General features: G+C 42.5%; 1 protein-coding gene across 2 annotated transcripts in view; it reads right to left on the reverse strand.

The window, feature by feature from the left end:
- Positions 1-289: 289 nt before the first annotated feature.
- The window catches only part of pibf1 (progesterone immunomodulatory binding factor 1), a 152,926-nt gene continuing 128,155 nt past the window's right edge, over positions 290-25,060 (reverse strand). For both annotated transcript variants that reach the window (XM_060899022.1, XM_060899023.1), the window contains exons 16-18: positions 21,155-21,239; positions 6,396-6,566; positions 290-548 (exon numbers count right to left, since the gene is read on the reverse strand). In XM_060899022.1, the coding sequence (XP_060755005.1) occupies positions 495-548; positions 6,396-6,566; positions 21,155-21,239 (310 nt within the window). In that variant the 3' untranslated portion in view covers positions 290-494. The remainder of the gene's footprint in view (positions 549-6,395; positions 6,567-21,154; positions 21,240-25,060) is intronic.

A 25,060-nucleotide genomic window follows, 5' to 3' on the forward strand; every position in this document is an offset into this window, starting at 1 on the left:
TTTTTTTTTTAAAACAACCACAAAACGGCGGCACGGTGGTGTAGTGGTTAGCGCTGTCGCCTCACAGCAAGAAGGTCCAGGTTCGAGCCCCGGGGCCGGCGAGGGCCTTTCTGTGCGGAGTTTGCATGTTCTCCCCGTGTCCGCATGGGTTTCCTCCGGGTGCTCTGGTTTCCCCCACAGTCCAAAGACATGCAGGTTAGGTTAACTGGTGACTCTAAATTGACCGTAGGTGTGAATGTGAGTGTGAATGGTTGTCTGTGTCTATGTGTCAGCCCTGTGATGACCTGGCGACTTGTCCAGGGTGTACCCCGCCTTTCGCCCGTAGTCAGCTGGGATAGGCTCCAGCTTGCCTGCGACCCTGTAGAAGGATAAAGCGGCTACAGTAATGAGATGAGATGAGACAACCACAAAACATACTGTACACAAAGTGAAATCCAGTGTCCATCAGTAAAACTGTACATAATGTTCCTCTGGTAAAAACAAGTTTGTGCAGATCATTTGGATGTCGCCTTCAGCTTTCTGTGCCACTCAGGAACTTCTTTATTGGTCTATGAAAGAGAGAGAGAGAGAGAGAGAGGAAAAAAAAGAGAAAAAAAACAAGCTATTCTGGGCCGTTCCTTTGAACTTTGCAATGTACTGAGATTTCATAAAAGATATGAAATGCAGGCCTGCCATAAGCAAACATCCTCAAGCTCATTACAGGGTTCACAAGGCGTAAAGATAGTGCAGCGTAACAATCACAAATTATTAGCCAGATTCAATACTAGCTCTGTATCGAAGATCTTCCTTTATGGAGTCGAGCCTCAAAGCACAGATCGCTCTGGATACTCACAGGGAACATCATCGACCTTTCAGACAAATTATTACATCATGATACTCAAAATGTTTAAAAAAACAAACAAACAAACAAAACAAAACAAAAAAAGGGGACATGCTGTTCGAGGAAAATAATCAACAATGTGTGGTGAGATGTGCTGTGCTTTGACACGAACCAGAGTTACTGTTCCCCCATGGAAGTTTGTTCATTTTCCATTAAAAGCATGCATTTATTCCTCTTATATTACAGCAATTTCCCAACAAATAAAATTCTTTATTAATTAAACAAACGTTCATGCAGTGGTGCTTGAAAGTTTGCGAACCCTTTAGAATTTTCTATATTTCTGCATAAATATGACCGAAAACATCATCAGATTTTCACACAAGTCCTAAAAAGTAGATAAAGAGAACCCAGTTAAACAAATGAGACAAAAATATTATACTTGGTCATTTATTTATTGAGGAAAATGATCCAATATTACATATCTGTGAGTGGCAAAAGTATGTGACCCTCTAGGATTAGCAGTTAATTTGAAGTCAGGTGTTTTCAATCAATCAATGGGATGACAATCAGGTGTGAGTGGGCACCCTGTTTTATTTAAAGAACAGGGATCTATCAAAGTCTGATCTTCACAACACATGTTTGTGGAAGTGTACCATGGCACGAACAAAGGAGATTTCTGAGGACCTCAGAAAAAGCGTTGTTGAAGCTCATCAGGCTGGAAAAGGTTACAAAACCATCTCTAAAGAGTTTGGACTCCACCAATCCACAGTCACACAGATTGTGTACAAACGGAGGAAATTCAAGACCATTGTTACCCTCCACAGGAGTGGTCGACCAACAAAGATCACTCCAAGAGCAAGGCGTGTAATAGTCGGCGAGGTCACAAAGGACCCCAGGGTAACTTCTAAGCAACTGAAGGCCTCTCTCACATTGGCTAATGTTCATGTTCATGAGTCCACCATCAGGAGAACACTGAACAACAATGGTGTGCATGGCAGGGTTGCAAGGAGAAAGCCACTGCTCTCCAAAAAGAACATTGCTGCTCATCTGCAGTTTGCTAAAGATCACGTGGACAAGCCAGAAGTCTATTGGAAAAATGTTTTGTGGACGGATGAGACCAAAATAGAACTTTTTGGTTTAAATGAGAAGCGTTATGTTTGGAGAAAGGAAAACACTGCATTCCAGCATAAGAACCTTATCCCATCTGTGAAACATGGTGGTGGTAGTATCATGGTTTGGGCTTGTTTTGCTGCATCTGGGCCAGGACGGCTTGCCATCACTGATGGAACAATGAATTCTGAATTATAAGAGCGAATTCTAAAGGAAAATGTCAGGACATCTGTCCATGAACTGAATCTCAAGAGAAGGTGGGTCATGCAGCAAGACAACGACCCTAAGCACACAAGTCGTTCTACCAAAGAATGGTTAAAGAAGAATAAAGTTAAATGTTTTGGAATGGCCAAGTCAAAGTCCTGACCTTAATCCAATCGAAATGTTGTGGAAGGACCTCATCTGGGCAACAGCGGACAACATGACTATAACATTAACAGTTTTAACATGAAGTCAGTTTCGTTGATGTTATAAACTCTTCATTGATGGAAACTTGAGTGCAAAACTGTTCATGACAACTGCAGTCCTAAAGTTAGCAAGTCAACTGTAGTCCTCAGCCATAAAAGCATTACTGTAAGTGTCCAGAGCATCTTCCAAGTGCGACTTCCAACTGTCCATATGGGGCCGTCCTCCACAGGAGCGATGCAATGAGACTCCAACCAGACACAGGGCACCAGGATGGATCAGGCAGGTCTGAGGAGCAGAAGAGGTCAGCATCTCGATCCCAGGACTGACATGTAACTCAGAGGGACAGATTTGGGGGGACCAGGTTGTTAGGTATGCCCAACGTCACCTGAATAAGTAAGAACAGTATACATATTGCACTGAGTACAAGCAGGGACTCCAGCAACTAACTATGACAGCATAACTAAAAGGAGAGAGCCAGAAGGTAACTCAGGCATGAGGGAGCCCCGGGACATAAAGCAGCCAGCCACTACACCGTCAACAAACTCGAGTGAGCAAGCGAGTGGGGACTGACAGCATCCATACATCCCAGTTTACCAAAACACTCTATGTCTGAGGACCCTCTAGATCTACTCCTTTACCTCATAAACACCATTAACAAAAGGCTTGACTAAACAGACATGTTTTCAGCCTAGCCTTAAACACTGAGACTGTGTCTGATTCCCAAACACTACTGTTCCATAACTGTGGGGCTTTGGAAGAAAAGGCTCTGCCCCCTGATGTAGCCTTCACTGTACGAGGTACCAGCAGATAGCCTGCACTTTTTTTTTTAAAGATTTTTTTGGGCTTTTTTCACCTTTATTGGATAGGACAGTGTAGAGACAGGACAGGAAATGAGCGGGAGAGAGAGAGACGGGGAGGGATTGGGAAATGACCTCGGGTTGGAATCGAACCCGGGTCCCCGGATTTATGGTATGGCGCCTTAGCCACCTGAGCTAAGTTAAGCAGAAGGAAGTTAATAAGCATCCAGTGTCTAATGTCCTTCACACATTCCTCAATTCTATTAAGCTGGTGTGTCTCATCAGGTTTTGCAGAAACATACAACCGTGTGTCATCAGCATAACAGTGGAAACTAATACAATGTTTACGAATAATATCACCCAGAGGGAACGTATATAAAGAAAAAAGCAGTGGACCCAAGACAGAACCTTGTGGAACACCAAACTTTACCTCAGTATGTCTAGAAATATCACCATTTACATCAACATACTGATAGCGATCAGTTAAATAAGAGCTGAGCCAGGAGAGGGCCATTCCCTTAACTCCCACAACGTTTTCTAGTCTATCCAGAAGAATGGAATGATCAGTGCTATCAAATGCTGCACTAAGGTCAAGCAACACAAGCAGCAAGACACAGCCCTGATCAGACGCCAACAGTAGGTTATTTACTACTTTAACCAGAGCTGTCTCTGTGCTATGCTGAGGTCTAACTCCTGACTGATACATTTCATGGATGTTATTCCTATGTAAATATGAGCATAACTGCTGTGCCACAGCTTTTTCAAGGATCGTGAGATAAAGGGGAGGTTTGATATTGGCCGATAATTGGACAGCTGACAGGGATCGAGGTCAGGTTTTTTTAAATCAGGGGTTTGATAACTGCTAGTTTAAAGGATTTGGGTACATAGCCCATCGTAAGAGAAGAATTTATTATTTTTAGAAGTGGTTCAATTACTTCAGGTATTATCTGTTTGAATAGACGTGTAGGTAAGGGATCTAGTACGCAAGTTGAGGCTTTTGATGCTGAGATTAATGAAAGCAATTCAATTTCTCTTAGAGGAGTAAAACATTCTAATTGCTGATCTGATACAGTTATATTGTTAACTACAGGGTCACTTACATTGTCTGACCTTAAATTAGTAGTTTGAATTTTTTGTCGGATATTCTCAATTTTGTCATTAAAAAAAAATTCATGAAGTCGTTGCTACTACATACTGCAGGTATGCATGTGTCTATAGTGGACTTATACCTGGTTAATTTTGCTACAGTATTAAATAGGAATCTAGGATTATTTTTGTTATCTTCTATTAGGGAGGAGAGATATGTTGATCTCGCAGTACTAAGAGCTTTTCTATACTTCAGGAAGCTCTCCTTCCACGCTAATTTGAACACTACCAATTTTGTTCGACACCATTTACGTTCCAATTTTCGAGTGGTCTGTTTTAAAGTGCGAGTGTCATCATTATACCAGGGTGCTAATTTTTTCTCTCTGACCATTTTCCTTTTAAGAGGAGCTACATTATCTAAAGTATGGCGGAACATTGACTCTAAGCATTCAGTTGCCTGATCAAGTTCTGCAGGGGCTGACAGTGACCCAATCAAAGTTGATAACTCTGGGAGATCATTTATAAAGCTCTGTGCAGTAGTTGACGTGAATGTACGTTTAATACAGTAGCGTGGTGAGGTGCATATATTATTACTCAGACATAGTTCGAATGAGATGAGATGATGATCTGAGAGAACTTCAGACTGTGGAAGTGTGACTATATTTTCTACGTTTAACCTGAATGTTAGTATTAGATCGAGGGTGTGACCAGCGATATGGGTCGGTCCTATGACATTCTGATTAATCCCTACTGAATCTAAAATGGACACAAACGCTGTTTTCAAAGGGTCTTCTGGGTTATCGAAGTGAATATTAAAATCTCCGACAGCTAAAGCTTTGTCTAAGGAAATAACCAGATCCGAGATAAAATCTGCAAATTCAGAAAGAAACTCAGAATATGGCCCGGGAGCCTGTAAATAATAAGTAATGGAATTAACTGGGTAGACCTATTTTTCGAGGCTACATACATTATAGGAGTATGAAGCAATTCAAATGTATTAAATTTATGATCAGGTTTTTGTTACACACCCAGATAATCATTATAAATAACCGCGACGCCTCCTACTCTGCCAGTTAGACGAGGCTGGTGTATATAACTGTATCCAGGAGGACTCGCTTCATTTAATGCTATATATTCATTTGGCTTAATCCATGTTTCAGTTAAACAAAGTACATTAAACTCCTGATAAGTAATAAGTTCATTAACCATTAGTGCTTTAGATGTAAGAGATCTAATATTTAATAACCTCACCTTTAGATCAAAGGTGCTGGCAGCAGCTGTACACTGCTGACACATCGCTGGCTGATGAATTAAACAATTTCTTCTCCCGCTTCGAAGCAGAGGCTCCACACACAGCTGCACGGCCACCACAGACCTCCAGTCACAGCACACTCACACTCCAGGAACATCAGGTGAGGCAGGTGCTGAAGACTGTGAACACCAGGAAAGCAGCCGGACCAGATAGTGTACTCGGAAAAGTAAAAAGTATTCTGTGCCTGTGCTGACCAGCTGGGGGGAGTCCTGACCAGGTTGTCCAACCTCTCACTGTCACAGGCTACCATCCCCCCAGTGCCTGAAAGCAGCTACCTATCATCCCTGTCCCAAAGACTCCATTCTCGGGACTGCAGCTTATCACCGCTCCAGCCCGCGCCGCATATGTGCACTCCCACTCCCATATGTGCACTTCCGGTCCCGCCCGCGCCCGCAATGAGCTTTCAAAATTTGTCCCGCGCCGCACTGCTTTGCGGCGGGTCCCGCGGGACTCCCGCGGGAGTGCAGGGCTCTAGCTCATATACCATGAGTAGAGAAAAACAAAATGGTAGAGCGTGTTTCTGAACCAACCAAGGATGAAATAAAAAATACCCAAAAGAATACAAAGCACCAAAATATGGAATGAAAGTATTTGATGGTAAGAATGTCTTTTTTTTCCAAAAATTACTGCATTTTTCACAAATTGCTCTTGTCATTTCGCCGGTTTGTTTGCATTCTATGCAGAAGTGATTTTGTCGGTTGTTTCGTATAAAAAAATTAAAATGCTCCGTTTCTCAAAATGCAGTGAATGTGGATAGAATAAAACAGTTATTTCAGTCAGTCTCGTCGTACATCCGCTATCAGCTCATGTATGACTAGATTTTGTGGAATAACTTAATTATACGGAGCTCATCTGCACTCACAAACACTGTAGGTTTGGGTCGGAGCTGGTTCTGCTCCCCGTCCGCCGTTCTGCTGAGTTCTCTGGGCCGCCGTTCCACTGCTCTGCTGCCGCCACCGCCAAGCTCCGGTTCAGGCTCTCGGTTCTGACGTGATCGCAGGCTGACCAGCACCTGTTTCATGGCAGACAGCTCCTACGAGGAAGACGTGTAAATCTATCAGTGAGGCAGAACTAAGCTCTGTTTTCAGCTCAATCACAGTCACCATGACGTGACATAAAACTTTACAATGTGTGCAAGTACACTACCGTTCAAAGGTTTGGGGTCACCCAGACAATTTTGTGTTTTCCATGAAAAGTCACACTTTTATTTACCACCATAAGTTGTAAAATGAATAGAAAATATAGTCGAGACATTTTTCTGGCCATTTTGAGCATTTAATCGACCCCACAAATGTGATGCTCCAGAAACTCAATCTGCTCAAAGGAAGGTCAGTTTTATAGCTTCTCTAAAGAGCTAAACTGTTTTCAGCTGTGCTAACATGATTGTACAAGGGTTTTCTAATCATCCATTAGCCTTCTGAGGCAATGAGCAAACACATTGTACCATTAGAACACTGGAGTGATAGTTGCTGGAAATGGGCCTCTATACACCTATGGAGATATTGCACCAAAAACCAGACATTTGCAGCTAGAATAGTCATTTACCACATTAGCAATGTATAGAGCGGATTTCTGATTAGTTTAAAGTGATCTTCATTGAAAAGAACAGTGCTTTTCTTTCAAAAATAAGGACATTTCAAAGTGACCCCAAACTTTTGAACGGTAGTATATATATCACTACGTTCAGACTGCAACCTGAAACGACCCATATCCGATTTGTTGTGAAATCCGATTTTTTTGTTAGGCCGTTCACATTACCAATTATATGAGACTTGTATGCGATCTCCAATATGAACGGAAAACGACCCAAAAGTGTCCCACATGCACAAATTGACACGTAATAAGCACATCTACGTAATACGTAAACAAACAAACAAAAAAACGCACTCTTCAAGTTTGCAAGTAAAGCATGGAGATGAGGTGAGACCTGGCGATGTGGTTTTTGTGGCGGCGGCGGAACTCGCACAATAATCTGATTAATGTGGGCAGCAGACTAATGAGACCAAAGGTGTCAAATTACTGGAAATTTCCAGAACAATCTTATAATCTTGTAATACAGGATGATTTAACATCCAGGTCCCTACCAAATCCACCATTAGCTTGATCAATTCTATAAAAGTCTATTTAAATTCTGAAAACTGTACAAATGTTGTTTTCCACCAAAGAGGCGGGATTAGCCAACACAGAATAGTGACGTTTGTCTCTTGTTGATGACGTGTAGGTCGCATGAATGCGACCTGTCCGGTCAGACTGCAGTCGCATGTGAAAATAACTGATATGCATCGGAATTAGGACCACATACTCAAGCGGCCTGGGTCGCATGTGAAAAAATCGGATCTGTGTCGTTCAGATTGTCAATAACAAATCGGATACAGGTCGCATATGGGCAAAAAAATCGGATATGGGTCGTTTCAGGGTGCAGTCTGAACGTAGTCTATATGAATGACATTATTTGAGATGTAAATATCCCAGAAACTACAAAGTTTGGGCAAGTGAAACTGAACAGGCTTAATGGTGAGCAATAGAAGATTTATTCCTCAAAATCTGAATGGGAAATTCAAAGGTAATGTGGATTCCATGAACGATTTCACAAATTTCAATATTCATGCTTAACCCTAACCCAGCTTTCCTCTGTGAACTTTTTGTGCCGTGTCCAAATCTGCACTGCAGTTGGTGCATTTTTAGAGAATTCTCTCATAAATGCACGCTGCACAGTCTTGTTCGAGCGAACTCTAACACACAATGCCTTTTCCTTTCCGGTGAATGGCATTTCTACACCTAAAAAGATACAAACAAAAACCATTAAACATAAAAATTTTGACCTGTTTCCACACATGCTGTTAAAATTTGAGGTCAATTGAACAAGAATTAGCAGTTATTGGACTGTGAAATGATTTCAAATTTTTTTGGGAAAAAAAAAAAAAACGTATATATATATATATATATATATATATATATATATATATATATATATATATATATATATATATATATATATATATACACACACACACACACACACACAGTCAGCCTTGTGTCAGCCCTGTGATGACCTGGCGACTTGTCCAGGGTGTACCCCGTAGTCAACTGGGATAGGCTCCAGCTTGCCTGCGACCCTGTACAGGATAAGTGGCTATGGATAATGGCTGGCTTTATATCAGCTGGATATATCAGCTGGATAGTACAGTGGTAATGCTCACTGACTACGACGCGGGAGATCGGGGCAAAACATCATCCAGTAAGGGTCCTTAGTCAAGACCCCTCATGATATATCAGCCTACCTCAGGAATGAGTGAAGACATAACTGATAGAGTCATACCGGCTCAGACGTCGCCCGGGTCAACAAGGTCTGCGTCAGTTGCTAGGGAACCAGGGCAAACTGATGAGAAATGGGCTACTGGAACAAGACATCAATGGACGAGGACAGAAAATACGGATTTGCTGGAATGCTACTATACAAGCAATCCCAGAGAGAGGGGATACATGCGGTGAATGTGGGACCATTGGATACTTCGAAACCCACAATCAAGGCTAACAAAGAAACAGCTATTAGCCCAGTGTTCCAACACCCGTAATCGAAATCTACTATCACAACTAGAGATTAATGAAATACAACAACGATGCTATGGCAAGGGGGAGCCAGGAAGACAGGTCAGCGGGGAGATGTCATCATCATCCCCACAACCAGAGATTGGGTACCAGGCCCCAACAGCTAACAGCCTCAACACAAGAGCTGCTGACCTGAGAAGGAAGATCGTGACCCAACTGGAAACCTGGAGCCCCCGACAAATACCGAAGCTGAGTTGCCAAGTACCTTCAGAAGATCTACTAGTAGATGTGAATGCTGCTCTGAAGACAATCTCCACAAGAACCATCACTGAGACCAACAAGCTGATACACAGTATGACAACAGTAATCATGGAGATGCTTGGACACAAGGTGGGCTCGGCACATAACAAACAGTATCCACCATGGAAGAGACGATTAGAGGCCAAGATAAAGGCAGCACGTTAGCCAGCTAGCTGAACTACAGAAAGGGAACATGGTGAATAAAGGGGCACCCAGGAAGTACAACTCACTCTCCATACCAGAGGCACTCGAAACTGCCAAACAGCGACTAACAGCTCTGGCCACCCAGTTGAAGAGATACACCAAGGAGGGAGAATAAACAAGCTGTTCTCCACTGAACCAGCCAAGGTGTACTCTCAGTGGCAGGGGAACAACAACCGGTCAGACCCACCAAGAGCTGAGGTGGAAAAATACTGGAAAGACATATGGGAAAGAAAGGCATCACACAACACCAATGCCCAATGGTTAGTGGACCTAAGAGCTGACCACAGCAACCTCCCAGAACAAGAACCAGTAACCATCTCAATGGCAGACGTCCAAGAAAGAGTGTCAAAGATGAAGAGCTGGACAGCACCAGGCCCCGATATGATCCATACGTACTGGCTGAAGAAGCTAACTGCACTCCATGAACGCCTAGCAGCACAGGGATGAGGGATGAGACCCACCCAGAATGGCTAACCCAAGGCAGGACAGTCCTAATCATGAAGGACCCCCAGAAGGGACCCATCCCATCCAACTACCAGCCAATTACCTGTCTCTGCACAACATGGAAGGCCCTGTCAGGCATCACTGCGGCAAAAATGAGTAAGCATGTGGCTCAATACATGAGCGAGGCACAGAAAGGAATTGGCAGTAACACCAGAGGAGCCAAGCACCAGCTACTGATTGATAGAACAGTCGCCCGAGACTGTAAGAAGAGACAGACCAACCTGTGCACTGCCTGGATTGACTACAAGAAAGCCTACGACTCAATGCCACACACATGGATACTGGAATGTCTGGAACTGTATAAGATCAACAGGAACCTAAGGACCTTCATCCAGAACTCAATGGAAATGTGGAAGACAACCCTAGAGGCCAACTCAAAACCCATTGCCCAAGTCAACATCAAGTGCGGCATATACCAAGGAGATGCGCGATCACCACTGCTGTTCTGCATAGGCCTGAACCCCCTCAGTCGGATCATCACGAAGAGCGGCTACGGGTACCGATGCCGTAGTGGGGCAACAATCAGCCACCTGCTCTACATGGATGACATCAAGCTGTATGCCAGGAACGAGTGAGAAATAGACTCGCTGATCCACACCACCCGGATCTACAGCGATGACATAGGGATGTCATTCGGATTGGACAAGTTTGGCCGGATGGTCTCAAAGAGAGGCAAGATGATCCGGACTGAGGGGATTGACCTACCAGAGGGCAACATAGGTGATATCCAAGACAGCTACAAGTACCTTGGCATCCCACAGGCTAATGGAAACCATGAAGAGGCCACATGGAAGTCAACCACAGCCAAATACCTCCAGAGAGTAAGGCAGGTCCTGAAAAGTCAGCTGAATGGTAAAAACAAGGTCCGAGCCATCAACATGTATGCACTACCAGTCATCAGATACCCCGCTGGTATCATAAACTGGCCAAAGGAGGAGATAGAAGCCACAGATATCAAGACTAGAAAGCTCCTCACCATGCATGGAGGGTTCCACCCCAAGTCCAGCACCCAGAGACTATACACTAAGCGGAAAGAGGGAGGCCGAGGGCTAGTGAGCGTCAAGACCACGGTCCAGGATGAAACATCGAAAATCCGAGAATACATCAGAAAGATGGCCCCAAAGGATGAACTGCTAAGTGAATGTCTCAGGCAGCAGAACCCTGATGAGAGCGCAGAGGAGGAGGAGGAACAGACAACCTGGAGGGACAAACCCCTACATGGCATGTACCACCGTCAGATAGAGGAAGTGGCTGATATCAAGAAATCCTACCAGTGGCTGGATAATGCAGGACTGACAGACAGCACAGAGGCACTAATCATGGCAGCACAAGAACAGGCCATAAGCACAAGAGCCATAGAGGCCAGGATCTACCAGAGTAGATCAGACCCAAGATGCAGACTGTGCAAAGAAGCCTCTGAAACAGTCCAGCACATAGTAGCAGGGTGTAAGATGCTAGCTGGATCAGCGTACATGGAGAGGCACAACCAAGTGGCTGGGATAGTATACAGGAACATCTGCAACCAGTATGGAATAGAAGTACCCAAGTCCCAATGGGCCATACCACAGAAGGTGGCTGAGAACAACAGGGCCAAGGTTCTGTGGGACTTCAGCTTCCAGACTGACAAACAGATCCTGGCTAACCAACCAGACATAGTGGTGGTGGACAAAGAGCAGAAGAGGTGGTGGTGATAGATGTGGCGATCCCAGGAACAACATCTGAAGCCTCAGTCCAGAAGAGTGCAGTACTAGGAACATCGAAGATACTGCGCAGAACCCTCAAGCTCCCAGGCCTCTGGTAGAAGACCTGAGCTTGAGGATGACATGGATACCACCCCCCCGCCGGGGGTGAGAAGGAGATTTTATATATATATATATATATATATATATATATATATATATATATATATATATATATGACCTAAACAGTGCATTAAAGTTAAGGTAAATTGCTAACATGACAATGATAAAGCAACTAAAGTATGAGATATGAGTGAAATGGAGAAAAAAAAAAAAGTGTCAAATATACATGAAGATATGAGATGTGGAGCATGGAGTTAAAAACTTGGTGCAAAAAAAAGCAATAAAAGTTGTGTCTGATTATCAAACAGTACGTGCAGTGATCTGGGAGAAACCTTTCGGATGGAGCTGTGGCTGAACTCCAGAAAACGAAAAATGACCAAAAATGTTTTTTTCTTTAATTTACCATTATAAACCTATAATTGTTTACATTTATCAATTACAAACGTGGTGCTGATGTTGCATTAAATCAGATTAGGTTATAAATATACTGTAGAAGTAGGCGGGGCATCGTTCACAGCAATTAAAAATACATTTTTGATCCCAAATCTGATTGATTTATTGGATTAGTTTGACACTGCAAGGTGGGATGGTGCAATTATTACCGGATCATCTCGGGGATTTTCATCCCGTCGCCATCATCCAGACCAGTCATGATATACAGATTGCGAAAGCACATGTCTGGAAAGATTACTCTGTATTGTTATTGTACCTTCTATTAACTGACCTGTCGAATTAAACCCAGGTCATACTGTATATCCTGTCCCTATTGACATGGCGGTAAAGATTCTGGGAAAAGAAGTTTCATGCTTTTTCTTAAAGGCACTCCAGGAAGTAGGCTTTCGACAGTGTGCATAGACGCACCTTGTGGAAGATCCTCAAGTCCGATGGAATACCACCAAAAGATGGTGACTCTTCTCAGTAGCTTCTACAAGGACTTTGAATGCGCCATCATCCTCAATAACAACCTGACAGACTGGTTTGCAGTGGAGTCTGGAGTAAGACAAGGCTGCATCTCATCACCAATGCTGTTCCTTGTTGCTATCGACTGGGTGATGAAAAACACCACGAAAGACCAGACCAGAGGTATCAAGTGGACTCTGTTCTCATCACTTGAAGATCTGGACTTTGCTGATGACATTTCCTCCAAATATGACCATATGCAAGACAAGACAGACTGAACCACTATGCAAGGCAAATTGGGCGACAGATAAATACAGCCAAGACCCAAGAGATGTGTTTCAATACCACCAATGCCAGTAACATCAGCACAGAAGGGACTACCATCAAACGAGTCTGTGATTTTTACCTCACCAGCGACGGAGTAAGCAGGGTGAGGTAATCAGTGCGGTGTGTTTGTTTGTCTGTCTGTTAACAACCTAGTGTCTAGATGGTTGCACCAATTTTCTTCAGATTTTCAGGGTAGGTGGGCAACAGTCTATAGATTACCTGATTAAATTTTGGGGGTAATCGGGTCAAGGCAAAGGTCAAGGTCACCGGAAAAGCCAGGCAAGGTTTATTTTGCCTGGCAACACTTGTGTGTCCGTCTGTTAACAACTTAGCGTCTAGATGGTTGCACCGATTGACTTCAGATTTTCAGGGTAGGTGGGCAATGGTCTGTAGATGGACCTAATTTACCCCCAAAATTTAAAATCGGGTAAAGATGAAGGTCACCGGAAATACCAGTTGAGCTTTGTTTTGCCTGGCAACACTTTGTTTGTTTGTATCTGTTAACAATCTAGCATCTAGATGGTTGCACCAAGTGACTTCAGATTTTCAGAGTAGGTAAGCAATGGTCTCTAGATTACCTGATTAAATTTTGGGGGTAATCAGGTCAAGATGAAGGTTAAGGTCACCAGAAAGGCCAGGCGAGTTTTGTTTTGCCTGGCAACACTTGTTTGTGTGCGTCTGTTAACAATCTAGCATCTAGACGGTTGCACCGATTGACTTCAGATTTTCAGGGTAGGTGGGCAACAGTCTATAGATTACCTGATTAAATTTTGGGGGTAATCAGGTCAAGGCAAAGGTCAAGGTCACCGGAAAAGCCAGGCGAGGTTTGTTTTGCCTGGCAACACTTGTTTGTGTGTCCGTCTGTTAACAACTTAGCGTCTAGACGGTTGCACTGATTGACTTCAGATTTTCAGGGTAGGTGGGCAAATGGTCTGTAGATGGACCTGATTTACCCCGCAAAATTTAAATCAGGTAAAGATGAAGGTCAAGGTCACCGGAAATACCAGTCGAGCTTTGTTTTGCCTGGCAACACTTTGTTTGTTCGTATCTGTTAACAATCTAGCATCTAGATGGTTGCATCAATTGACTTCAGATTTTCAGGGTAGGTAAGCAATGGTCTCTAGATTACCTGATTAAATTTTGGGGGTAATCAGGTCAAGATGAAGGTTAAGGTCACCAGAAAGGCCAGGCGAGTTTTGTTTTGCCTGGCAACATTTGCTTGTGTGCATCTGTTAACAATCTAGCGTCTAGACGGTTGCACCGATTGACTTCAGATTTTCAGGGTAGGTGGGCAATGGTCTGTAGATTACCTGATTAAATTTTGGGGGCAATCGGGTCAAGGCGAAGGTCACCGGAAAGATCAACCTTTTGGTCAAAATAACATTTTCCATTGTAACTCAAAAACGGTTGCTGACAGACAGATGTTTACCATTTTGAGCATATAGGAACTCCCATATGGCCTTTCATTTGAGACCATTATTTTTGACCTTGAGTGACCTTGGAAGGTCAAACTCAAGGTCACGGATTTTCAGAGGGCTGTAACTTGAAAACGGTTGATGGTAGACCGATATTTACCATTATCAACTTCTAGGAAGTGCCATATGGGCTTTCATTTGGCACCATGACCATTGACTTTGAAAGGTCAAAGTGAAGGTCATGGGTTTTCAAAGGGCGATAACTTTAAAATGGTTCACGACAGCCAAATGTTTACCGTTACCAACATATAAGGAGTCCCATCTGGGCTTTCAGTTGCTGCCATGACCTTTGATCTTGAATGACTTTGAAATGTCAAACTCAAGGTCATGGATTTTCATAGGACTATAACCTGACAGCTGCTGATTGAGAAATATTACCATTAACAACATATAGGTATAAAATAAGTGGTGCCGGGTGAGGTTTGTTTTGCCTGGCAACACTTGTGCATACTTGGGGTCAGTAATCAGCACAGAAGATGCAACAAAGAAAGGCGTCAAGAACAGACTGGCAAAGGCAAGAGCAGCATTTCATCAGCTCAAGTTCATCTGGAAGTCCAAGCAGTACAGCCGCAAGACCAAGGTCCACATTTACAACAGCAATGTCAAGGCCATCCTTCTATATGGGACTGACTGCTGGAGATTCACCAAGTCCGACATGGAAACACTGTCCAGTTTCCACCGTGGGGGTCTCGGGAGGATAAACAGAATATTTTGGCCCAACAAGGACCTCCTCCAGCTCAGCCAGACCATATGCATAATCAGCGAAATACAGCATAGGTGAATTCGATGGCTTGGACATGTGCTGAGGATGCCACAGACAAGTATTGCGAGTGTTGCACTGCGATGGACCCCACAAGGCAAGAGACCAAAGGGCAGGCCAAGGAACTCCTGGTGAAGGACAGCTGAAGCAGAACTTAAGCAAGTTGGGATCACCTGGAGTGAGGCTAAGACCAAGGCGAAAGACCATGCTGGATGGAGGGATCTTTTGGAGACCTTATGCTCCAGTGGGAGCGAAGAAGATAAGTAAGTACTCCAGGAAGTGCGCGCGCCTTATCGAAACAGTCAGAGTTTAAAACGCAGAGCAATAAAATATGGATGCTTAGAACGACGTCTCAGAGAAGCGGTGACTCAATGCTTGAGGATTTCGGTAAGTTCATACCAAAGGTTAAGCCTAAATACACTTTATGATCGAGTACAGCCACGCCCACTGAGACAACCGGTAATAATCAAGTTGCGTTGAGCATATGTACATCGTGAACATATGCACATCATTTATCCTGAGCAAATTGATCACCATTAGTACAGATGTGCAGATCCTCTGGCAACATCGTGTCCAGAAATCTTATCCTGTCCGAATCCTTGCCATGTAAAGTGACCCTGGGATCATGAAAGGTGCTACATAAATGCAACTTATTATTAATTATGTTCAGTGCTGGAAAGTCTGTAGTTTGGAGATTTACAGTACTGTGCAAAAGTCTTGGCACCCTGTTTTGTATTGTTTTTTCCATACAAACTTTATCGATTTCTATTTTATTATTTCTACATTATCGAGTCAAAACATTACAAAAATAGAGTTCCAAACGTTCGTTATTTTTCCAGCACTAAATTAAACGTTACAGGAAAAAAAAAAAGTCTGTATGTATCTGAGCAGCATATTACAAAAGAAGAGAGCACTTTTCAGATTAAAAAAAAAAAGAAAACTCAAACTCAATGAAGGCTACTCACAAATTTTTGCTGCAAAATGAAGAAGTGAGTGTGAGAGTCAAAGTGTCCAGAAGAACTGTAGCTGGTTCTGTAAGACGCGCAGTAAAACCTACAGCTCATTTCCTTATAAAACTGCACTCACTGGACCTGAGACTACTAGAGCGGCGGCTACAATTATCGACAGTCCATAATTATCGACACCTTTTCAGATTTACCAATAAAAACAATTTTACAAAGAGGAGTTTCAGTTTAAACAGTTATTATTGGTTAGTTAATCAACCGGAAGACCCGCCTCGCCCTTTGATCTTGTCTGATGACAAAGCTCGTTACCTGAGATGGAGTTTTTTTTAGTACGATCAGCAATTTGACGAAAACCCGGACGTCATCATCGCAGGTAAGCATGGTGGAAAGATCAAATTCACTGATATTTCATGATCTCCTTGTCGAAACCTACTTTGTTTCTTACTCTCATTTGACAGTCGCCATTTTGTATCTAAACGCGCGTTTGAGAAGTCACGTGAGGTGTCGATAATAGTGATCACTTTCACCGGTGTCCACCATTATCGACACCCTGTGGAATTAAGGGACATTTACAACTGTTATGGATCGATCTTTGTGTAACATTGTTGAAGTTGATGAAGTACTTTAAAAAAAATAATAATAAAATAAAAGTGCTGTGATTTATAATCATTTTTTTTCTGATTCATAACAGAATGGAATGTTTATAGAGTATTTGGAATCCGATTGCAATAAATAGAATTAGAGCAGAATTAAATTCCTAGCATATAAAAAAAATGACATGCTTGGAATATTCAGATTTTTCTATTCCATTCAGAAAATATATATAGTTTTTGCAGTTTGTTGTAAATATCTACCGCATATTACAATATCAGGAATGACCTGCGACCTTTGACCTGGATGTTCATGTGATTACAATGTCGATTCCCTGTTGATATTTATTGGTAAACTACAAAACTAGAAATTAATACAAACAACGACGAATGATTAACAAAATGCGATCTACGAAAATACTTAGAAAGTGGGTAGAAAATGGAACAAAAAGATTTTCTGACGCAGGTTAAACATTATCACATACATGTCAACCTTTGGTCAATCAAACCTGTATAACCAACCTCCAAAATCCGTATTTCCCTTATAAAATCCGTATAAGATGCAAATTAAAATAATTTACCTAAAATTTGAATGATAATTAACAATGATATATCCCAGTTACTTTTATTCAATATTAATAACAATAAACCTTCAGAATGAATACAAAGCTCCAATGTTTGACAAAAACACAAAGTGTCATCAGCGTAGTTATGAAGGAAATACTTCGTTGTTTGGAGACAGGTTTCACCGAGCGGCTATTATGCGCGAGACTTCATATTAGCCACAAAGTCAGAAAAATCTGTTCGTAAAATTACGTTATAATGACCAAATACAATGAAAAGTGTTTTTCCAGTCTCACCTGTGAAAGGTAATCCCATGTGATCTCGTTTGGACGGTAAACCTGTTGGTACAGTTAAACGCAGCACATCTTTATTCTCGGCTACTGTCTAGACACTATACCAGAGACGGCTGAAGAATCTCCACTTTGCCACATCCAATATGGCGGCGAGGATGACGTATGATTCTACGCAGAAGGCGGCGTCTATGTTTATATGTCTATGACTTCATGGTTGGCGGGATTCTCGCAATGCGGTGTGCGCATGATCAAAAGTGGAACGAAGTCTTGCTACCACAAGATAACGCGCGATTTCATAAGACTCTTTACTGGCTGTGTGTGGTGTACAGTACGTTTGTAAATGTTATGCGCTCTTTTATCATCGTGGGAATTGATTATAGCTCTCAATAAATATTGAAGTTTTTTTAAAGAATCCGTATAACTTTATTTATACGCCCGTATACTACGTTTATTGAATCAAATCCGTATAAAATACGGACATTCCGTATAGGTTGACATGCATGTTATCAGTTCATTTGTTTACAAACATTAGAATTACTTCCTCATTTACGTAAACACCGACATCCATATATTTATATAAAAGATCTTTTGCACTAAATATAAGTCTATGGAAAACAAATTTTAAATAAAAACTGTTTTGTTAACTTAATACCACGTACCAATTTCTATTATTATTATTATTTTTTTAATAAATAATCATCTGAATGTCGATAACCGTGGACAAAAGGTGTCGATAACTGTGGAACGGTGCCAAGTGATCTGATGCGCTAAATAATCAGGAATCAACTCTAATTTTTTTCCCCAGTGGAAGTTTGAGTAACTATTCATGCACAGTTTATGTATTGAAAGTCTTCTCGACTTCTGCAATGGCCAAAAAATCGTTAAGATGTCGATAACTGTAGCCGCCGCTCTATTTTTTTTAAAGCAAAAAATATCGCTTCCTGCTTATAACATTGAAACATTTCATTTCTTAACGCATTTTTGGTCTCCAGCATTTCTTGACATGCGTCTAAGACTTTAATAATAATAATAATAATAATAATAATAATAATAAATCTGTTTTGTATAGCGCTTTTCATGGTACTCAAAGACGCTTTACAGGAGGTTCAAACATACACACACAACAGATATCAATAATAGACAAAGAAAGAAAAAATAAAAATATAATAAAAAATAAATAAATAAAAATAAAAAGTCCACCAAGTAGGGGTCAGGATGTAATTCCCGTGGTGTAGCAGCCACAGTCCCACCAAAAGGCGCACGAAAACAGGTCCCACATCTCCAGCACCGCCGCCAGCAACATCGCTCGAACACCACGCCATGAATCCACAATGCGAGCAGAGAAGCTCCGCCACGCAGAGTGCTGGTGTGTCCCAAACCGCCTGCACAGCCGCCACGACACCACCGAGCAACATTGCTCGGAACATCACGCCAAGCATTAAAGCACAGAGCGCTGTACAAGCACGATGTAAAATGAGCAACGAGCTCACTGCAGTCCACAGCTGGGAGCGCAGGCATCGCTCACGGCGAACCAAGGCCTGGAGGGAACCAACGCCCAAAACTGGGTCCGGAGCTACGCCACAACCGGCGGACAAAACACTCAAACAAACATCAAACCACACAAACGCACAGAAAAAAAAATAGAAAAAGAAATAAAATAAAACAAAAAAGCTCCGGTGAGAAACGGCAGCCAGAACATGCACGACGTACTCTCAACCAGAAACTTTGACAGTACTGTATATATACACTGACCATAACTCAAAGACTTTCATTCTATCGCAGTCATTTCATGTTCTTGCAGGGTTTTTATTTATATATATATATATATATATATATATATATATATATATATATATATATATATATATATATATATATATATATATATATATACACACACACAGTATCAGTCAAAAGATACTTGAGAATAGAATAAACTCAATGTTCTGACATGTTTCATTGAGCTGAAACAAGTCTTTAAAAAGACACTATTAAAAAACGTCATGTTATTGCCAGAACGTCAGTCATTTTGATTGGGTGCTGAAACAAATATGACACTGATGAGATCTTATGTGAAAAGTGAACACGATCGGACTTCAAAAAAAAAAAAAAAAGTCACAGGAAATGAAATGACTCTTGACTGGTTTTCAGTCGTCGATTTCTGCTTCACAAACACGCCAGAACATCCAGCACCCTTCGGTGATGAATATAGATGTGCCTGGTTGTGTGCATGTCAGGGGTCATTTAATATTTCTATTTATCACTCAGCCACCATATGCGCTGGCATGTTAAAGCACTGTGCGAGCGAGCAGCTGTCCGTGAGGACTGCGTGCTTTATGCCAACATGCCACTGGAAGTTGTACACTCTGCAAAGGCTGCGCCAGCAGCAGCAATGCCCGTGCTGGTGGGAGGGGAATGTTTGGTTCAAAATAGCTCCAAATTTCACAAATGGGTTATGAGCTGCTTTCTTAGGCTTGGCGTAGGTGCAGCGGCGAGGGAACCATGTTCAGCAACAGATGAGAAACGAGCACAGCGAATGAAAAACATTTTCTATTATTATTATTATTGTTTCTTTGCATCAAGTCTTGCATTCACACACAGCCTGACAAAAAAAAAAGATTAGATCTGAATCAGAGCGATCACGTGGGACGAATTCATGAGAACCTGTTAAGCGGCGTGACAGGAATTTCCAGGTGCCCTTTATGTTAAAAAAAAAAAAAAGAAAAGTTTTAAATAAAAAAAAAAAAATTCATCTCAGGGTCATTTACGTACAAATAGTGGCAAGATTAAAAACATTCTTGTGAAGACAAGCGCAAACTGTTCAGTGACATTCTGGTACTGAGTTACACGTCATCCTTCCCAGTGCCAGATCGTGTTAATTAAGCAGCGATGTGATGACGTGAAAGAGAAAGACTTGTTCGAGCAGAGGCCTGAAGTCACTAGTGTGTGACTGGCAGTTTGTACATAACCCTACAGTGTCTGCACAACAAAGAAGGAACACCCAGAGGCAACTCTCTCTCTCTCTCTCTGTGTGTGTGTGTGTGTGTGTGTGTGTGTGTGTGTGTGTGTGTGTGTGTGTGTGTGTGTGTATGATTCGGTAGCAAGCTCCACTGAAACACTCCAGCGCTTCCAACAGGAGCGTCTTGTTTTTATCTTATTTTCTTCTCATGCCCAATTTGTCCGAGATGCCCCTGGTGGCAAAATTCCAAACCAAAATTATTTTTACCAGAAATCATTCTGACCTGCATAACCTGAGCTGAACCCTAAACAAATCCATAAACGTGACCTGGATCGGAGGCTCGTACCAAATTTCCCAACACCTCCTCCCCGGATGACGCAACGCACCATCCCTGAGGCGCGTTCTCCGACGTGCAGAGTTAGCAGTTACCTCTCTGTGGCTCAGGAGCCGCTCCAGATCGGCAGCCATGTTGTTTTTCACCTGTAGAAGAGATGCTCTCTCTTTCTTCAACGAGCTATGAAAAGAAAATCAAAAAAGTTGTCTTGGCATTACATTCCAAAATAAACAACACACAATGCAACAGAATTAAACCTTAATGCTAAAAGATTTCTAGTAAACTCCCTACTGTTTTATGTGTCTAAAATAATCCCCGTGATAATTAAGTGTGGATTAATGACCACTGTATAGCGTGACAGATTTATAAGTAAAAGATTTAAAAGAACAAAGTGTAATAGAAATTAAGGAAAAGAGCGCGACGTTATCACACGAGTGTTTGTAAGGCAAGTCAATGTCTAAACGTAGAAATATACAGAGAAGCGTAATGCTAAACAGAAAGTTCGGCCTGTAAGGAATCCGATTGCACGTCTCACGTAGAGCATTTCGTACAACAAGCAGTCGAATTAACTCTCCACTTCCTTCAGACAACAAAGTTCCCGTTAATGTCTTTAGGTGCAATCCCATGTGCCGTCCTGTAGTGTTTACCGATGCTTAAAGACACGCCTTTATGCTCTTCGACACGCTCATGCAAGTGTCTAAAGATGTATCCTATACAGCTCTTATCACAAGAGTCCAGGACTTGGACTCGAGTCCGACTCGTGCCCTAATTTTAAGGGCTCGTGACTCGACTCAGACTCACGCATTAACTGCATTCGGACTCGTAAATTGGAGACGAGGACTCGGATTTTTACCATAAGATATTTATATCTACATTTACTGTGTGCTACAGTAATTTCGTGCAAACGATCAGCAATCAGCGTGTCGATATAAAAACTGTGAAAACACACTTACTTTGCGAAGTATTGAGTTGCGTTGCTGATACATTACCAAGCCTTATTTCCTTGTTTGGTTTCCCGATCCCTGATTTCCTGTTTCTCGTCTTTGATTCTGCCGAGTCTACGATAGCCTGTTTGTGCCTCGCTTGACCTCTTGCCTGTTTCATCGTTTTACGATTTTGCCTGCCGTTCTGGATTGTTTACTGTCTTCACTTGTATTAATAAACGCACCTTCTGCACATACATCCGTCTCCCAACCATCTCTGACAGAATACTTCACACTCCCTGATAAAGAGAAGCACATTCACCTGTTCATACGTCATGTTCAGGAACAAACTAATGTTTTTTTTTTTTTTTAAGATATTTTTTGGGCTTTTTGCACCTTTATTGGATAGGACAGTGTAGAGACAGGAAATGAGCGGGAGAGAGAGACGGGGAGGGATCGGGAAATGACCTCGGGCTGGAATCGAACCCGGGTCGCCCGGATTTATGGTATGGCGCCTTATCCACCTGAGCCACGACGCCCCCAGGAACAAACTAATGTTAATGGCGCTAAAACAACTGTCAAATGGTGCAGTTGCAGTCTTGTTCTCGGGCTCGACTCGAATTTTTCTTTTAATGATTTGGACTTTGGGCGGCACGGTGATGTAGTGGTTAGCGCTGTCGCCTCACAGCAAGAAGGTTCTGGGTTCGAGCCCCATGGTCGGCGAGGGCCTTTCTGTGCGGAGTTTGCATGTTCTCCCCGTGTCCGCGTGGGTTTCCTCCGGGTGCTCCGGTTTCCCCCACAGTCCAAAGACATGCAGGTTAGGTTAACTGGTGACTCTAAATTGACCGTAGGTGTGAATGTGAGTGTGAATGGTTGTCTGTGTCTATGTGTCAGCCCTGTGATGACCTGGCGACTTGTCCAGGGTGTACCCTGCCTTTCGCCCGTAGTCAGCTGGGATAGGCTCCAGCTTGCCTGCGACCCTGTAGGACAGGATAAAGCGGCTACAGATAATGAGATGAGATTTGGACTTTACCACTGGGGACTTGAGACTGGACTCGGACTCGAGGTTTCGTGACTCGACTACAACACTGCAAGAGTCACATTTCAAACGATATCCCACCCGCTGCTGATTTATAATTGGTGTCCCCCCCCCCCGCACCTCTTTTAGCGCGTCGTTGTATTTGTGGCTCACAAATACAGGTTGGATTCTAATATTTATCTTGTTACCTAGATCAAGGCACTTCACATTCAGCGCTGGAGCCAGCAGAAGCGGGTGACGTGTTGTGCCACATGCATTGTGCGCAGCAGGAATTTTGTCATAGACGTTCAGAAATGACCCTTAAACAAAAAAATGGTTTCCTCTGACCCAATTTTGAACCAATGAGTGCGCTAGGGATGACGTCCGGACCAAAACAAGATGTCGGCTGAAGCCTTGGATGAAAATGCGTCGAAGGCGAGATATTTTTCTGTTTCCTGTTGTAATTGTTAGGGTTAACCTCCAAAACTAAGTTGATCATAAAACTACAACCTTTTCTGGTTCTAACAGGACCAATTAGGACCATGTAGACCCTTTCTATTTTGTGCTACAACGTTTTTTTTTTTTTTTTGGGGGGGGGGGGGGGTGTCAGTGCGCTGATGATGAGAACAGTAAAGAATTGATGAATTAATTATCAATGACTGATCAATTAATAAGGTGACAAGCTGTCAACTACACTCGGCTAGCAGTGCAATGTAATGAATTAATTAATTAAAGCTAGACGGCCTTTCGATTTCATAAAATCGGTGAAATTTAGTTCCCTCTGAAATGTGGTCATTGCGATACATGTTTATTTCTGTAATATCTCTCAAAATATATCAGGCCACTCTGTGGCTGGGAAGTTATTTAATTTGAGGGGATTAAAGCAAATTAAAAAATATATATATCATTCGCTTTGCGCAGTCAAGCAGACAGAGGAAGTCCGTTTGTGTGTGTATGCGCATGCGCAGGTTTACCTTTGAGCGTGCACTGACAGTTCCATCATTCTGTCGCTAAATGAACAGCTGATCACACCGAGGTGCTCGCTGACCGCCGATATTTATTAGTTCAATATTTCCTGCGTTTCCGTTCCTTCGTATACAATATAACGTCTTTCATCTCGCTTCTCGTGACTGTAGTTGGTCTTTCATGTTTCATTCGCACACTCACGTCCTCCATTTTTCTCTCCCGTTTCAAATTTGTATCCCACAACGCCTTGCGTGAACGGGGAAAGCCCACCACGGGATGTGATGCATGACATAGTATCTTGTACTGGGTCATGGTGAAGCAGGAAAAAATAGCGCAGAATTTAGGGCCACGTGGCCTTAAATTCATTAATTGTTCTTTTTGAAAAAAACTAATAAAATTGGAATTCTGTGGCTCAAATTCTGGAGCTTTCAGTCCACTAAACAAAAATAATTAGGTGTTGGGGAAAAATCTTTTTAATGACCTAAACGTGAAAAATCTGAAAGGCGGTCTACCTTTAATTACATTGCAACATTAATTGTGCGGAGAAATGAATTGATGAATTGAGAAGGGTAACAGAGAATAATACCCCTTTTCCACCAAATCAGTTCCAGGGCCGGTTCGGGGCCAGTGCTGGTGCTGATTCACAACTCGTTCAACTTGCGAGCCAGCTGAGAACCAGTTTGCTTTTCCATAGCTCGCGGTGCTAAGAGAAGACACGTCATTACGTCGCTGTATACGTCAGTTACGTCGTTGTATACGTCATTACGTCACTGTATACGTCATTACGTCGCTGTATACGTCAGTTACATTGCTACGTTTGCATAAACCTTGGCGCGAATATCGAGGCAAAAACAACGTGGAAGAAGCAGCAGCAGCAACAACAACAAGAATAATAATAATGGATGACTTCGCGTTTGTACAGCTGCTGCTTCTCGTCGCTTAAAAATGGCGATCTTTCGCGGTCTTGTTATTGTTGTCGGTCTTAACAACTCCGCCCCCCCCCGCTGACATAAGCGGTTCTTTCCTCTGGCCCAGCAGAGAGTTGGTGCTAGCCTGGAACCAGTTTTTCTGGCCCCAGAGCCAGTTCTGTGTCA

The sequence above is a fragment of the Neoarius graeffei genome, chromosome 18 (assembly GCF_027579695.1).
Source record: "Neoarius graeffei isolate fNeoGra1 chromosome 18, fNeoGra1.pri, whole genome shotgun sequence".
In the NCBI taxonomy this organism is placed as follows: Eukaryota; Metazoa; Chordata; class Actinopteri; order Siluriformes; family Ariidae; genus Neoarius; species Neoarius graeffei.